General features: G+C 38.9%; 1 protein-coding gene across 3 annotated transcripts in view; it reads left to right on the top strand.

Moving 5' to 3' along the window:
• Positions 1–762: 762 nt before the first annotated feature.
• Positions 763–18,149, top strand: part of RFT1 (RFT1 homolog) — a 29,315-nt gene continuing 11,928 nt past the window's right edge. Inside the window, exons 1-10 of one of the 3 annotated variants that reach the window (XM_035106170.2) lie at positions 763–968; positions 3,890–3,975; positions 4,867–4,983; positions 6,618–6,807; positions 7,747–7,848; positions 9,060–9,194; positions 12,091–12,169; positions 14,031–14,081; positions 14,878–15,008; positions 16,430–16,574. In XM_035106170.2, coding sequence (XP_034962061.2) covers positions 906–968; positions 3,890–3,975; positions 4,867–4,983; positions 6,618–6,807; positions 7,747–7,848; positions 9,060–9,194; positions 12,091–12,169; positions 14,031–14,081; positions 14,878–15,008; positions 16,430–16,574 — 1,099 coding nt within the window. In that variant the 5' untranslated portion in view covers positions 763–905. The other 2 variants (XM_035106172.2, XM_035106171.2) reach the window with 2 other exon arrangements.

Consider the following 18,149-nt stretch of genomic DNA (forward strand, 5'->3'; position numbering starts at 1 on the left):
GTGAACTCCTCCCTCATAGGTTCAGGTTGCATATGGTAGTGTAAATAAATCATACTGTATATCATAAAGGCACCAAGGTCGCTGCTGTGTCTCATTTCCAAAAGGACCCATGGCCCTTCAGCAACATTATCAGGGCCCTTTGCAATACTTCCCTTTACAAACACACACTAAGCTCCCGACCCTCTCCATAGAGATGGCTAGCAGTCACTTGGGGGTGCAAGGCTGTTCAAATAAATCCCTAGTCCTTAACCCGGCTGCACCTGCACTTGGTGTGTTCGATAAGGAAATCCAGAATGGGCAGGGAACCGGGAAACAACTTTGATCCCGCACCCCGAACTGTGGTGAGGCAGAGAAAGGTTGCCCTGCCGCCCTCCCGTGCCAGAAACATAGCTGCCAAGTTATCCCTTTTTTAAAGGGATTTTCCCTTATGCTGAATAGGCTTCCTCGCGAGAAAAGGGAAAACTTGGCAGCTATGGCCAGAAAGCACCGGCACAGCGTGGAGGGGAAGGGAGCGGCGCTGCTGCAGGGGACACGCAGGCTTTTTGCGCGCCATGAGCCTGCAGAAAGATATTGTGGCTCTTCGCATTCCCCAGCTATGCTATGGCAGACGAGCAGCAGCCAGAGGATTCCTGCCTCACTCCGTCCCGTAGTACCGGTAGCTACAACGAAGCCGAGCGGCCGCCTCTTTCTCTGGGCTGACGCGCTCGGAGCGCGACGGGGAGGAGCCATATTGGGCTTCGCCCTCTGAGGAAGCGGCGCTCGCCGGGTAGCAGGACAGGGAGAGAGGAAGAGGAAGGGAGGAAAGGAGGCTGGCGGGGCCGCGGGGAGCGCCTTCCCCTTATGCACGCGCCAGCTGAGGCGGCGGCGGAGGGCTCGTCTGTGGCAGGGAGGAGGCGGCGGCAAAGATGGGCTCCGAGGACGTGCTTCGGCAGACCAGCCGGCTGGCCTCTTCCAGCGCCCTCTTGCAGGTATCCGTCGGAGGCAGGTGTGGCAGAGGACGGAGGCGAGGCGGTGCTCGCTCAGCCTTTTAGCCTCGTCCCTTTCGGTGACTGGTTTGCAGAAAAGCCCTCTCGATTCAGTCGTGGATGCCTCTTCCTCCAGTTTGAATTGCTTGCCTCCTCCCTGCAAGAGGGTTTGCGCAACGGACTCTCTGGCCACCCCTGTGGCTTGGTTGCGTTTGGTTTGCTTGCTTGCTTTTGCCTCCTGTAACCTGTTTCCAGCTCCAAACTATTAGATGTGCGTGTGTGAGAGAGAGACATCCACATATCTTTATTCCCTCGCAGAAAAGACCCTTCGCCTACGATGGCACATTACCTTGTTCAGTGGGTAGACTCAGCTGATGTTGAACTAAGCTCCCATCATCCCGGACTGCTGGCGCAGCTAGCTAGGGATGATGGGAGTTGTAGTGCAACAACAGCTGGGTCCTCAAGTTTGAAAAACACTCTGGTAGAGCATGAGACTATTAATCTCAGGGTCGTGGGTTTGAGCCCCACATTGGGAAGAGGACTCCTGGCAGGGGATTGGACTAGAAGTCCCTTGTATGATCCTGCGTAGGATCCACACATTTGCTTTCCATTTGCATTTGTGGTCGTGGAAGAAATGAGGCATGGATTTTTTGGAGCCGGACCCAATTGGCGTATCTCGTCAGATAGTACTGTCTCTGTACAACATTGTCATACTGATCACACAAGAGTGTTCTTCAACATATGTGAACAGGACTATTGGCTTCCCAATAGTCTATTGGACTGTTGGTGTCCCTGTACAAGTACACATATGTACTGTATAGTATGGACACACTCTATACATGGACACGCTCTATACAGTGCAGTCTCCTTCACATATGTCTGGAGCACCTTTCACAAAAGTGCCATCTCTAGGGATAAGTAGTATTTGTAATATGTTCCTGAGCATCAGTTCCCAGCAATGCCCAGTATTTAGTTGTTGAAATAAATTCAGAAAGCTGTGAGTTCATGCAATTCAGTTAATTGCTTCAAATAATTTGTGACCTGTGGCAGAATATGTGTATAGGAGGGAGCTGTTAATCAACAACACAAAATAATACGATTTTAGGCCTGTTCCTTATATTCATGTTTGAGTTCTGTCCTTTCTGTATGTCTCAGCATAAATAAACAGATTGTTTATTTATTGTTTGGTTCCTTGTGTCTGAGTAGGACCTAGGCATAGCTGCCAAGTTATCCCTTTTTTAAAGGGAAATTCCATTATGCTGAATAGGCTTCCTCGCGAGAAAAGGGAAAACTTGGCAGCTATGGACCTAGGTTCAAATTCCCACTAGGCCAATAACGCTCGCTGGGTGACCTTGACTTAGTCACCTCTCAGCCAGACCTACCTCACAGGGTTGTTATGATGTTAATAAGGAGAGCCACGTACATCACTTTGAACTCCTTGAATGAAAGTTGGGATATGAGTGCAATAATAAAGTGACTTCCCTTTCAGGAATGTGGTTTTAGAAGCCTCAGGATACAACCATATACTTATATGCACACAGTGGAGACCATTTCCCCCAGCACTAATGGCATCAGGTGGATTTTTATTGAGATTGTTGCTGGACAGGAAGGAACAAATTTCTCCCTACACTCTTCTGTCCTGTGGGAAATCTGTTCTCTCCTCGCCTGCTCTAAATTAAAATCAAACAAACCCTGATGTGCTTTCAGGTGATGTTCTAAGTGCCCTGCCTAGCTTGGTCCTGAGAGGAACATGCATAGAATTTATGTAGTTGTGTAGTCTAAATGACTGTCTTCCCATGCTCAAAATTATTATACAGTGTACCTTGGGTTAAGAACTTAATTTGTTCTGGAGGTCCTATTTTAACCTGAAACTGTTCCTAACCTGAGGTACCACTTTAGCTAATGGGGCCTCCCACTGCTGCGGCACAATTTCTTTTCTCATCCTGAAACAAAGTTCTATTTCTGGGTTAGCGGAGTCTGTAACCTGAAGCGTCTGTAACCTGAGGTACCACTGTACAAGAGAAAAGGTGCCTATGTTTTCCTAAGTTTGAGTTATGCTGATGGTTATACTCTAGGTTGGACCATGGGAAGACAGGGCCAATTTCACATGAAATGATAAATCATGATTTAAGGTTGTGGATTGTGTCCCGCTTCCTCCCATGTGGCTGGGAGGATGAATTTTGATTTTAGTTTGGTTTTGAAGAATCTTCGCTTAGTGTTACCTATGAACCAGAGCTAAATTGGCAGAAGGACAGCGGAAGTGTGTAAGAGCAAAGCTTTGTCATGCTCCTGATGGAGTTTTGTGTGAACTGTGGTGAGGAATCCTGTGAATGTCATAGAAGAGAAAACTGAGGGCAGAAACAATCTGCATATTTAAAAATGATAGGCAAAGCTACAAATACTGTAAGGGATTGGCCTACAAATTTGCAGATGGGAAGCAAAACAATGGCATCAAAGAGGGAAATCCAGCTAGCTGAATTACCAGGATCCAGAAAAGTTGAGCAACTAGTATAAAACCAACAATAATGAAAATATTTAAAGATTCCATATATTGTGCAATTAAGTATTGCACATTACGAATGATAAATTAGAAGTTTATTATAAGTACTAGTCATTTAATAATAAAGAAAATGGAAGTTAGCTTCATTCTGTTCAGTTGGGCTTGCTTTCACATAACTGCAGTTAGGAGTATAATACTACAATGCTATACAGCCAAGAAGTAAGGTGTGTTAACTTCAGTGGGCCTAGTGTAAATCTGTATCATATTGCAGCCTTAGTAAGTATGGCTGAGGTGAAATTTGTATTCAAGACTTCCAGTTTACATAATTAGTAAGTTGCTCCTTGAATCTGATTTTGCTTACATGAGTTGAAAGCTGGTGTAAATTTATTTCCTGTTTCACTGTATTTTTATTTTTATTTTACAGATACTGTTCCGCCTAATTACATTTGGGTTAAATGCTTTTACCCTACGATATGTTTCAAAGGAAATCATTGGCATTGTGAATGTAAGGTAATAAATAGTAATCTGTTTCTTTTAAGGTATGAGTGATTCATGATTCCAAATTATGGCAGTTTGTCTCATTATATTCTGTTCTATTTGATTTCTTTTTAAACCTGGGCAGTGACAAAGTAAATTATTCCACTTAACTTTGTGCTTGGCAGGGATGCTGCAAAGAGACATTTTGAATGGTTTATTTGAATTAATGTCTGCTGTGTTGTCTAAATGCAAATTTGAATTTATGATTCGGTTTCTTGGACAAATGAACTTCCATCCTCTAGTATGCAAATCTATGGTACTATTGAGAGTGTTGTGTTTATGCAGTAGTTTATGACTTGGGTGGAGATTCAGTAATTTTGAGTCTTTCTTGAAATATGATATGTGGTGTGTACCTCTCTGATTTTTATCATATTCTCATGGTGTTCTTCTGGGGCGGGCTTTCCAATTCTACCAAATGTTAGTTTTGAAACATATATCTATTTTTATTGAAAATCTCATCTGTCTTCTGGGCTGCAAAGTTCTCTGGTTTTTTCTTTTCTTTTTGCTAGCAGTGAATTGAAATATTGAAGTTTCTTGCATGCTGTACTGTTCTTAAGTTGTTGTTGCTGTTTTATCTTGATGTTACTGTTATAACAAAGCCAATAACAATTTTAACATATAAAAAAATAATTGATACAATTGATACAAAATATACTGCTGAAACATTTGTTTGTCTGAGGCAGCAGTATAGTTTTGCATTTGGTGATATGTTACTGTAACAGTTGGCATTCCCTGCCCCCAACCACTTATATAGGGACAAACAAAATTTGGATTGGTTGGTTAACGGTATTATTGGAAGCTTTTGCCTCGTTGACAGTTAACCTTGTACTGAAATTACTCATTTTCCTTTTTTAAAACATTTAGGCTGATGCTGCTTTATTCTACAGTTGTTTTCTTAGCCAGAGAGGCATTCCGAAGAGCTTGTCTGAGTGGAAGTACAAGGAGAAACTGGACCAAAACATTTAATCTTTTGTGGACAATGTATGTTTAAATAAGATGTTGGGATGCTCAGATTAAAAAACAAACTCACTCAGTTAACCCTTCCCCCATTTATCCTCTTATGTCTAAGTACATAGGTAAAATCAAAATACTACCATCCTAATTTATTTTCTCTGGCAAGGGTTCCACCTGTCATCCTGGAGATTATACTTGCATTTTCAAAGATTCATAGCAGATGCTCCACTTGCTGTAGGAAGCTTTATTCTACAGCAGGCAGTGAAGTGTGGGACGCGGGTGGCGCTGTGGGTTAAACCACAGAGCCTAGTGCTTACCGATCAGAATGTCGGTGGTTCGAATCCCCGCAATGGGATGAGCTCCCATTGCTCGGTCCCTGCTCCTGCCCACCTAGCATTTTAAAAGCACATCAAAGTGCAAGTAGATAAATAGGTACCGCTACAGCGGGAAGGTAAACGGCGTTTCCATGTGCTGCTCTGGTTTGCCAGAAGCGGCTTTGTCATGCTGGCCACATGACCTGTAAGCTATACGCCGGCTCCCTTGGCCAATAACGCGAGATGAGCACCGCAACCCCAGAGTCCATCATGACTGGACCTAATGGTAAGGGGTCCTTTAGGTAGTGAAGTAATATAGGATACATTGGCTCATTTGGCTTCATACATTTTAAGGGAACAGGTAGGATGCCTGGAATGATAGGTGGCCATCCTAGTTTCAGTTTGTAGCACTTCTGATAATCTCAGAAAGGTTAAATCCTTTTGAAGTGCCCGTTTACCAGTACAGTAATTTATCTGAATTTTATGTGTACTTTTGAAAAGGTAGGGCAGCCTCTTGCTTTCAAACCATGAATGACTCAAAGAGTGAGCAGTTTATTTTTTTAGTTTAGTTAAGGTAGAAAATGGAATACTTAAATAACTCAGTGCCTCTCTAAACTGCAAATGAAATGTTGTGAGCTTATCTGTGGTGCTGCGTTTCTGGGGATTTAACTCTGTTTCATGAGAATCTAATGCATATATTAACTACCATGTCTACATGAAGCACAGCTGGGGATTGATGTAGCTTCTAAGTCAGTGTGCAGAAAGCTGCCCTAGATTGATGTAGTGGTCGGGGGTTTGTCAAATGGAAAAGTGTAGATTTCTTGAGGAATCGGGTATTTGTATTGGAAAGTTTTTAATGTTTTATGGTGTTTTTATGTTTGTTGGAAGCCGCCCAGAGTGGCTGGGGCAACCCAGCCAGGTGGGCAGGGTTTAAATAATAAGATGGCTGATGAATTTCCCATGCATTCTAAGGGGTAGTGTGAGTAACCTAGAAGTTGCATATAAATACAGTGGTACCTTGGTTTACAAACACAATTGGTTCTGGAAGTCTGTACTTAACCTGAAGCATGCTTAACCTGAAGCGAACTTTCCCATTGAAAGTAATGGAAAGTGGATTAATCCGTTCCAGACAGGTCCGCGGAGTACTTAAACTGAAAATACTCAAACTGAGGCGTACTTAAACCGAGGTATGACTGTACAGATGTACAGAAAACAGATGCACATATTTTTGATGTTGATTTTATTTGGACTCCTGGCTTGCAAAACATTGAACTTAACTCATTTATAAAAATTGCAAGGGAAAGGACAACATGTGATACTGTCTACTCATCTTTTCAACTTTCATAGAGTCCCCTTGGGCGTGTGTTGGTCTGTATTCTTGGGCTGGGTCTGGCTAGATAGACTTGAAGTTCCTGATGAAAATGCTGTTCCTTACTACAACTTTGGAGTGGTTGCCTTTGGTCTTTCTGCTGTGATTGAGCTTCTAGGTGAACCTTTTTGGGTTTTAGCCCAAGTACACTTATTTGTCAGGCTAAAGGTTAGTAAAATGTATGCAGCATTGTTCTTGTTTGGGTTTTTATGAATGTTATATTATATTATATTATATTATATTATATTATATTATATTATATTATATATTCACTACTTCATTCACTACTTCATTCATGAGTCCATATGGACTCATGAATGAAGTAGTGAATTGTTTTTTTAAAGCTGTTTAGTTTTTTATATATAAAAAAGAGCTAGTTTCACTCTAAATTTGGAGAACGTGATGTACAACAATAAAACATTTTTTCTCACTGTCTTATATTAAGTATTGATTTAGGAGCTGATCTAAATAATTTGTCTGGCTTGCACACAATGCTAAATCATGGCTTATTTCCAATCATTTATATATCACTTCCATTTATATAGTGAATTTTTAAATGTATCTTTTTTGTATGGTTTTTTCTTTGCTTTTTTCTGGTTTTTCTTTTTTCATGGTATGAAAAAGTGCAATTTTCTTTACTCTTTTAAAAAATTTGAATAAAAATTATTTTAACACGCTAAATCATGGCTTATTGCACCATGGTTTAGGGTTGTATTCAAACCTTGCCCAGCAGCTTAAGTATGGCTTGATTATTTCCAACAAGCCGAGATCTGAAGCCATTGTTTCTTGTTGGTTTATGAACCTTGGTTTGTTTTCTGTGGCTTGGTGTTATGAGCAAACTTCTCCTTGCAAGTTGTGTAAGAAGAGGAGGTGGGGACCATGTGAGCCCAAAGCTCACTTTGGCCCATTTCTACTTATACTGAACTTTACCTTTTATGAAAATAGGCTCAATTGCAGAGACTATTCATCACTATTCACAATTAAACATTCTTAAAGATGTTTGAAAGGCAACATCTGATCACAGGATTTTTGAAGCCAACACATGTAAGAATTACCATTAGGAACATAGTGTGTGTGTATAACATGCTTTTTGTATATTCTTTGTAGGTAATTGCTGAAAGTCTCTCAATCATTTGCAAATGCTTTTTGACAGTTATTCTAGTAGTTACGTATCCTCACTGGGGGCTTTACATCTTTTCTTTGGCCCAGGTACGATTTCTGCCATTCTTACTATTGTCTCTTTGATCTGATATAATAATTTTAGTTGAAGCAATTAACATTATTTTTGGTATAGCTTCCATGCTTTGGTCCCTTCAGTTTTTCATGGATAAAAGCAATGTTACAGTCCACACTATTAGTACCTCTATCCCAATATTAAGCTAGCTTAAGATAACATCAGATCAGGGGCATAGTCATATGCAAATGCACTTTTATTCAACAAATGTTTACTTAAAATCGACCCATTATACATAGTTCTTAGGCTGTTGAGTAAATTGCTTTAAAGTCAGTTGTATTTCAGTTAAGCATATAAAGAAAATATTATTTTGGACTGTTAGGCTGCAACTCTTTACTTGCATACTTTGGCGTAAGCCCCAGTGAACAGAGCAGACATACGGTATATATATAATTGTGTTGTTAATTTAGGAGGAAAAAAACTATAAGAAGTTGACCTTTTTCTGGTCCATTTAAGTCCCCCACAAAAACTGGTGTGGAAAGGATCAGGGATGAACTTGTAACAGAACTCACGAAAACCCTGGCTCTAATGTTTGAGAATTTTCTTAATTGTATTAATTTGGATTAATGGTAAGGATAAAAGTGCAAGAAGTAACTACAGAGCCTGAATAGCTCAGCTGGTTAGAGCATGGTGCTGATTATGCCAAGGTCGCAGGTCCGATCTGCGTATGGGACGGCTGCATATTCTTGCAATGCAGGGATTTGGAGTAGCTGATACTCAGGGTCCCTCCCAAATCTACAATTCTATAATTCTATGAACTGCAATACATAAATTGAGCATCATAATACCAGATTGTTCATTGAGCATCTTTGTGATAACAGTCAACAGCATGTTAAGCTCCTCTACAACTGCTTGTATCTCAGTGCTTTGATTTAGGACTGCACATCCTTAAAGGCCTTGTGAGAACTGCACAATCACCTGTGTTCTGTTGATGAGGTTTCTGCAGTTCCAGTAGTCTGAAAAAGGCCCACTGCAATTGCAGTTTAGGCAATCCCCACATGGAGCCGCTGGTTCATGCAAACAGTGCCCGTGCCGTGAGGCCTTAAGCCTGGGAGCTGCCATCATGTCTGAACTGGAGCTGAGTACTTGGCAACTGAATTTTACTGGTACCATGTATTTTGTTGCTGAAGTGGAAATGCTGCAATAAATGGTATGCTGTGTAGCTAATGAGATTTTGTTCTTGCAGCTTCTATATACCAGTGTTCTGGTTTTGTGCTATATAATGTATTTCATGATGTTTCTGGGTTCTCCTGAAGCAACCAAAAAATCATTTCCAGTTACTCGTATGATATCTGTTTTACCTAATTTTGGACAAGATGAGGTAAGTAAAACAGCTTTATGTTAAAAACCAACTATTCATAATTATGACACAAGAAAAAATGATGATCATGTAAAGCCATTGTCCCAAGTTAATACTTATAGTGAATCTCATTATAGGTGACTTGCTTAGTGGCCATCAAATCAGTGCCATGCTGCCATTTTCAAAGTCTCTTTAATTGCATTTCCCCTGTTATATTTTATTGTCAATCCATGCTTTCATTCATACTCTTTAATTATACAACAAATACATTTCTAAATGTAGCACCAATGATAGAAAAGTGAAAAAAAACCTTCATACCTCAAATGGTCTATATACAGATTTTGTTGACTGACTTTCATTTAGAAGCTATTTTTCTAGTATATTTCTATTTCCAATAGAGTAGTAGTCTCTGTTCACCAGCTACTCACAATTTTCCATATATAATTTAACAAAAACATGTGTGGATTTTTATGAACAGCATATCCCAATATTTCTTGCATTACATTTATAAGTCTCTACATACCTGTAATTTATATTAGTGTGTATTTTCACTTTGTATGGTCCTCTTTTTAGCATAGCATAGCTTTTAAATATATGTATTTATATTTCCAAATTTATCTATATCTTAAAGATCCATGTAGTCGTCGTTTTTTTAAAAAAAATATTAGAATGTTGAACATAGTGGCTATTTTGGTTTCCCTACATCTTTTGCTATATCTTGCTGCCATTTTATCGCAGGCAGTGTAATTTCTTCTGACAAGTTCCATAATAATACATTATTTCTGTGAGTCAAAGCAAAAATGTTTAAAAGAAGCCAACACTAGATGAAATAAGGTTTTTCTATATACTTTTTACTCCATTACGTTAAGCCAAAACAGTAATATTATCTCAAAAGGAGCTTTACAAACCTCTATGCTTAAATTAATATTTCAGTTATTAAAATACAGTATCATCCCCAGTATTTTGATTATATGTGCCAGATACATTTATAAAAGACGACTTGCATGAATTGAAGATGCTGACTCGTCTGGGGCACAATACATTCAATAAATTATGGAGCAGAGATTAAATTTAATATAGTTAAGAAATCCATGCATGAAAAGAAATAAAGGCCTCGTTTTTCAGCCTCTGTATCATTGAATATATTAAGGTGAAAACAGACCTTCTAACTTTAATGGAACTTGACATTGCTCGGTTTGCATAAAGTTTGTAAAACTACTCTGAAATATTTCAGAGAGGAAAGGGCTGAGGTGGAATGAACTGCTGTAAACTAGCCTTATTAAGTAAGAATATAGTTTCAGCTACTCTAATATTAGATTTAAATTTTTCCTCCATAGAATTCCTATTTATATAACCAATGTATTACATTTAAATCTCCAGAGACTATTCTTGTCTCATAGCACAGTATATTCGACCTTCTTTTGTCTATAGCTGATCCTAGCTAAATCTTCCTTAGTGGGGATGGTACTGCAGGGAAGTAAAATAAAATATTAACACTGTATTGTGATAAAAAGCAGCACACTTGACTCATACGAAAAAGCATAAATTAGCTTAAATGGCAGTGAAGTATAGCTGCTTTGGTTGTTCTGTTAGGAATTTTGACAAACAGCTTACATACTTGTGAAGGAAACTAACAGTGCAGTAGCCATAACATTAGAAGGATTTTCCGTATTCTGTACGGAAATATTTATAATGAGTATTTATAATAATACATTTCTGAGACCAAGCTGCCTGGATTACTTTACTAGCAAAATATTAATTGCAGTTCAGAATAAGAGAATGAGAGTACAGGTTCACATAGCATATTAGATTATATTCTTGAATTATATATTTGATTACCGGGTAGTTATAAGATTAACTATACCTAACCAGATCTATAATATCATGCAGCAGAAAGTTTACCAGTCAAAACTCTAAATATCAGCAATTTGCCTTTTTTGTTTCTGCAAAGAATATTTCTAATAATTGCATGCTTCTCTCTTTCATGTACTTACTTAATTACAGTTGATATAATAAAAGGCAAGCTTCATCAAAACTGTTTTTCAGAGTAAAGCATAATGGTCACAAAAATATTGAGAGTGATCAAATACCAACAAGCAATTATCATTTCGAAAAGCATACTTGGCTAGAAACCACTTCAAGCAGACTTTAATATCAATATTTTTTTTTTTGCATCCTGCCATGGCATCAAGGTATAATTAGGCAACTGAAATAATTTAAATACCTTTCCCTTCAAAAGGCCTTGTCTTACAAATGTCTGTCTGCTTTGCTTATCAGAAAGCTGAAGCTTGCTGTTCCTATCTACAAAGTCAAGTGAATTTTTTGTTTGTATTCTCGGTGTAAAAATGTATGCTGTCTCTGATTTGGACGATGGAGCGCTGGTTTTGGAGCTGGACCAGCCATGGCTTTGAGGCAGTTAGCTATCCCCTGCCCTAATTGTGCAGGGAATTTTGTGGCAGCCCGGAGGGCCACAGTGTAACAACCCTTGGGCTACAGGGAACTTGTGCAGCCCTGAGCAGAGAACCAAAAGGTTATTGGGTTTGTAATGCTGAGTAGCCACCTCCAGTTACTCAAGTTACTCCAGTTACCTCCAGAGTTCTCAAGGATGATAGTATTGTATGAACTGATGCTCCATGGATGCAATTCTGCTGCAGTTGTCGTGATGTAGTATCTCCAAAAGTGGTAACTGTAGAAATCATGGTAGGAGTTCATATGTCAAGCTCAAGCTCATACAATGCCATTTCAACATAATCCTTGCACCTGGAATATGTCTCAGGGTACCATGTCAAGATTGTTCATCTGTGGAACCACCAATAGATAGTATTACATGCATGTTGTACACAGTTTACTATTGATGTTTTAGGAGTATTAATTCCTTCAATACTTCACAGCAATTTTATATCTATTTAACTTTCAGGAATTTGTTAACTGGGAAGAGGCTAAATTGACTTGGAGTTTCTTTAAGCAATCATTCTTGAAGCAGGTTTTAACAGAGGGTGAGTATGGTAGCCTCTTCAGCATCAATTTAGCCCCTCTCTGCAAACACCTACCCCTCATATTTTGCGGTTTCCAGAATTGTTTTGTTTGTATAGCTTGGACTTAGACAGCTAGGAGAAACGTGTTTGTTGTTGAAGGATACCAATTTGGTTTTGCATATTCATTGGAATGTGAAAGTTGTAGATAAAATATTTAGGAAGGCATATACTTTGGGTTTTCTCCTTAGTCCTTCATGCTGTGGTTTCATTGTTAAATATTCCAATATGCGCTGAATGCTTAGTGGAATCATGTCACCATGGTGAAATGATGACACTATAATGTCATCATTCCTCTTTATTCATATGGACCAAAAATTGTACAATTGGCAGTTGTAACCTTCGGTAAAAGTATATTAGCGGCTCATAATCATTATTGGACTTGGCTCCGAGCTGATGTTGAAACAATAATTGATCAGATGTCTCTAACAAAAGCTGACTCCCCACCTTTTTCCATTCTCAAGTACAGTATCTATCCCCTGAGATACCTATCAGATCATTGCTAGGGTTCTAGTCATAGCTGCCAAGTTTTCCCTTTTCTCGCGAGGAAGCCTATTCAGCATAAGGGAAAATCCCTTAAAAAAAGGGATAACTTGGCAGCTATGGTTCTAGTTCCACAGCTTCAGAAGTTCTGTTATAGTAAAGTCGCTACATTATTCACTTTGCTTAGATCTTATTTTTCAACTTATTTTGCTGTTAGCAATACGTTTACAAATACCTATTGCTCCAAAATGCAGGGTTGTAACAAATGCAGGTGGGAATGGAACTGCTGAGAAGCAGATTTTGGCAGAGCATTAGAAAAAGTCTTCTAATGGTAGCTCTTTGACAGGGGAACCCACTGCCTTAGGAGGTGGTGAACTCTCCCACACTGGAGGTAATTAAGCAGAAACTAGATAGTTATCTTTCAAGGATGCTGCAGTTGCATCCTCCTGAAAAATTCTCCTTTTAAAAACAATTCTCCACCAATTAATAAGAGAAGGAACCACATTTGAAAATTATATTAAAAAGGTTTAGCAAAGTAGATTTGAAAAAAAAACCCAAAAGAAAAGGGAGATAAATCCTTACGGGTAGAACACAGGCTTTTTGTTGCAGGTATCTATCTTCTGAGATGGTCAAGGTGTGTTTTATTAGCATCTGTCCTTTCATTCTGTATTTTGCAGCCTTCTCAAGTGCCTGTACTTCCTAAAGTTCATTTGATTTCCACAGCTGGGCTTCCTTCTAAGAGCAAGCGAGTGGGGAGACTGCCTACTGTGGGCCTGAAAACTGTTTATTTGTTTTTAAAGTGATGCCTTTTTACTTCTAAAGAAATAATCAGTATATATATATATATATATATATAAATAAGAGGAAGCTCTTCCATTAAAGACAAACTCAGGAAGTGTACTGATCTCTGCAGCCAACTTCCCCAGCTTCACAAGTGTCAGTTAAAAGCTATGGGGAAGATCCCATGTGGTAACGGTCGCCTATGAGATATTTTGAGGTCAGGAAATGGAGGCTGCAGAATCCTGGAGAAATCTGCAAAAATCCTAAAGTAATTCTGAAGTACGTTGAGAACGGATGCAGAAAAAAAATGGAAGCCTCTCTTGCAAGAGAAGGAAACTTTTGAGAAATTGGAATACAGGATTCAGCACAGTGCTATCCTGCACTGCAGCTTCTGCACTGAGCAAGCTGGGAGTAAGTGACCTCCAAGATGACTGCCAGCTCTTTGATTTTGTGATACTGAACAGCAGTGACTCAGGATAAGTTTGAAATTTCTTGTTGTGCAATCGCTTGTAAGTATAATGGAAAGATAAATAAATACTAATATTAAGTATTACTCTTGTAGGTGAACGGTATGTCATGACGTTCCTGAATGTGTTAAATTTTGGAGACCAGGGTAAGCAAGACATTTTTTCACATTGCCTTGGTTCTTGAAATTGGAAGAAGCGTTCTTGGCTTACTTATTGTGGTTTGTTTGCACCAACCAGCATGCTTCATGTTCTCCTTTAAACCACAGTTTATTCATGTGAATAAGGCCAGTAAATGGTAATCTGATTCCACATTCATTTAGAAATGTGGTAAGTCTGCAGATGAATGGCTATAAAATAAGTGCAAAGGCGGCAGGTTTCTTTTTAATTTGAATATGGAAATGCATTTAATTATTTTTTAAAGTTTGGAACTTTAAAAGTGATTTACCTCTTCTGCTAGTGTAGGGCTGTCCAACTTCCAAGAGACTGCGATCTACTCCCACTATGAAAAAAACTGGCAGTGATCTACCCGTTGTTGAGGTTTTTTTCTTTTGGAAAAGCTTCCTCAAAGTTGTTGAGCTTTTTGGGGGGAGGATGAGCCAAAGTTGTTGGATCAACCAGGGGCATCCAGTGATCGACCGGTAGATTGCGATTGACCTCTTGGACACCCCTGTGCTAGTGGAAGCTAGCACAAGGCCTCTTGCTAGTGCAATAGGACTTTATACCATTCTGCACCCACCACACCACCCTTAGCTCCACTCTGGAGGGCCAGGAGAACCCTTGGAACAATGCATGGGGGGGGAAGAGTGGGGAAATGGGTCCGTTGGGCAAGCAGAAATGTTTGTACTGGAACGGGTGCCTTAGTGTAATTTCCCCCCTTCTTTTAAACCAAGCAATAATTTTACTATTAAGCACTTAATTATATGTTTCTGTTTATTTATAAAGGGGTGTATGACATAGTGAACAACCTTGGTTCTCTGACGGCTCGATTTATATTTTTGCCAATAGAGGAGAGCTTTTATGTTTACTTTGCTAAGGTTCTGGAACGCGGAAAAGATATCAGGTTTCAAAAACAGGTAAATTAGTCTTATTATTCAATAGTCTAAAAATGTACATTTAAAGCGAAGGATGAATAACATTTATTGATTTAAAGTAAGTATATGCCAACTTTCATTGGGCATTTTACACAAATAGAATAATTCCTGGGGTTGGATCCAGTGTTGTTGATGGGGAGGAGGCTATTTTCACCTGCTTGCCCTTTTCCTTCACTTCCACAACATCCCACACTGTTCTGATAGGTCCTCTCTACCAGATTTGGGGACGTGATGGGGGCTGCAGATGGGAGGGTGAATATATCAGGGGGGAACCTTTCGTATTCTGGTGACAGAAGCCTCCTCTAAACCAAGAAGCTTTCTGTTATCAGGGTACCATTGGATACAACCCTTTCAAAATATCAGGTTTGAAAGATAATTAGGGGAAGGAAGTGAGAATAAAAGTTAATTGTGCAAGCATTATCAGAGATAAGTAGATGATAAGGTTATGGCTGTGGTCTTATTTGTTTCATTTTTTAGGAATGGTTTTAAATACTTTTTTTCTTCATAAGTAGCCTTGAGTAAGATTTATCATAGAACGAGTATGCATGTTGAAATAAATAAAAATAATGGGTTGTATTCAGTGAATATCTACTCACAGTAGAACTGTTGTAATTAAATGTTGGTTGAGTACAACCCAGTAAATTTAAATAATGCTGTGGTCCTGGTGTGTATATTTGTCAATCTACTGAAATTATATGGTGGGGGGGGGGTCTCTGGTTCAAAAGAAGGACTTATGGCAACTGAAGAATGTGTACTTGAATGGGACTTACTGTGGTTAGAAGTGAGCTATTAGTGTCTAAAGAGACGCTGTGCCTATTTTTAGTAGAGAAGCTAACGTACGCTAATATATCTCATATATTGTATTGTATTGCAAATAAAGTATTAGGATCAAAGTATCAGGATCAAATGCTCTAGTTAAGCATAGTTTTAGTTCAGGAACTATATTCTATATCATACAGTACAATCTCTTATTTTTAGATTCTTTAAAATTTTCTGCAGAGGTAGAAGTTGCATACTGTTGTGTAATTTACCAGAAGTGTTAGTGTTCTTGGTTTTCTCTGATGCATTAGAAGCTAGTTTTTGTCAACCTGTTTCCTTTGTCGCAGCAGATTCTTAGGCATTTCCTGATCTTCTATTTAATGAAGGGTTTTGTGCAGATTAATTAAGTTCTGTCTGGAACTTGCAGCACATTTGATATATAAATATGGCCGCTATTGAATATGTTCATACTTCTGAACACAAATAGTCTAGAATTATTATTGAAAATTATTATAATTTGCCATTAACTAGCCAAGTAAAAATAGTGAATTGTAAAATCTAATTATTCCACATATAAATTTAACACAGTAATCTGGCATATGTTGTTTTGTTTTGCCTATTAAATGAATGCAATTCTTTTTTAGGATGATATCTCCATGGCAGCAGCTGTATTAGAATCACTGTTGAAACTAGTGCTTCTGATTGGCCTAACTATAACAGTTTTTGGTTACGCGTATTCCCAGTTGGCACTGGATCTTTATGGAGGTTCAATGCTCAGTTTGGGATCAGGTAATGTCACATCGCAGCTACCTTGCTGAAAAGTAGCTTCATAAGCATCAAACAATTTGTGAAAGCCTCCTCGGTTTGCTTTTCATATATGAAAGTACTACATCCACATGGAAGAACTAACACAGAAAATCCGATCCGTTCACATGGCATGCCCTAATATGTCTGTTTCAGAAATGGTGCTTTTCCTTGTGTTAGAAAATTTTATTATGTATATCTTATGGAAGAGCAATCTAGGATGGTTGCAGTATAACACTTTGCATGTCGCTTTTAGTACTGAGAGAAACAGGACATCTCTTTTCAGCAGTATTAATCATTGTATTCTTGAGTACTTAGCCCTCTTGAAGATAGTAATTACTACACTACAGTATTGGGATATACATGTTTAAAAGCTCTAAAAAGAAGATAAGATGGATTCCTCAAAAAATTGATCCAATACTGATTAATAGAGGAACGTTCATTTTCTATTATGTGCTGCTTCTCAGCAAAACCGGACTTAGATCAGGCTTCTTGGCATGCAGTTTGAGCTTTGTGGTTTAAAAAATTATCAGTAGAACAGTTAACTGGAAATAATCAGCAGCTACATTCATTTATTTATCCAGATAAACATGCATAAGATCAATCTGCATTAGCAAAGCTGCTATACTGTCTTCAAAAAGGCCTTTGAAACATAGCTGCCAAGTTCTCCCTTTTTTTTTAAGGGAAATTCCCTTTTGCTGAATAGGCTTCCTCGTGAGAAAAGGGAAAACTTGGCAGCTATGCTTTGAAACTGTGTGGCAGGGTTCCTACCTAGTAAGAATTGTTGTCCTGTTCCAGTTACAGGTAGGTAGCCGTGTTGGTCTGGATCGAAGTAAAATAAAAAAATTCCTTCAGTAGCACCTTAAAGACCTGTTCCAGTTAGGGGCATGTACTTGCTTCAGACAAATCCTGAACCCAGACTGAATCAGGCTGCTTTGGAGAGATTTGGTAGTTGTTTGAAGCAAAGCAGAAGCCCTTCAAATTGGTTTTAAGCTAATCAGACTGTTCCTGAACATCCAGGCCCAATTCAGAGGCACATAGACACTGGGTCTTTTAAAATCCATACTTTCCCCCCAGCTCCCCATATAAGCAAAATGCCAGGGAGGGAAGGAGGAGGAGCTTTGTGAGCACTACTGTATTAAAAAAGAGAGAAGTAAATAAAATTTCTATCTCACCCTTCCTCCCAAAGGAGCAGATCCCCTCTTCACTCCTCCAATATAAAATTTAAATGTGACTATTCATCCCCTGTGCATTTTACCAATCTCCCCATGACACCTCTCTCTCTCTCTCTCTCTCTCTCTCTCTCTCTCTCTCTCTCTCTCTCTCTCTCTCTCTAGCAAACTCAAAACTTAAAGTCTACTTGCACAAACATCCCTGCACCTATTTTTTTCTGATATTTTGTAGGCATCATTCACTCACAAACTGCTACTGTTTCTGTCAATTTCATCCAATTCTGTAAAAAAGCAAATAAGCTGTCACTGCTTATTGATTCTCCCATTATAGTCAATGAGACGACATGAAGCTTCACGTTATGTAAAGTGAAGTTCTGATTCAGCCAAA

Source organism: Zootoca vivipara, chromosome 2 (genome assembly GCF_963506605.1).
Source record: "Zootoca vivipara chromosome 2, rZooViv1.1, whole genome shotgun sequence".
NCBI lineage: Eukaryota > Metazoa > Chordata > Lepidosauria > Squamata > Lacertidae > Zootoca > Zootoca vivipara.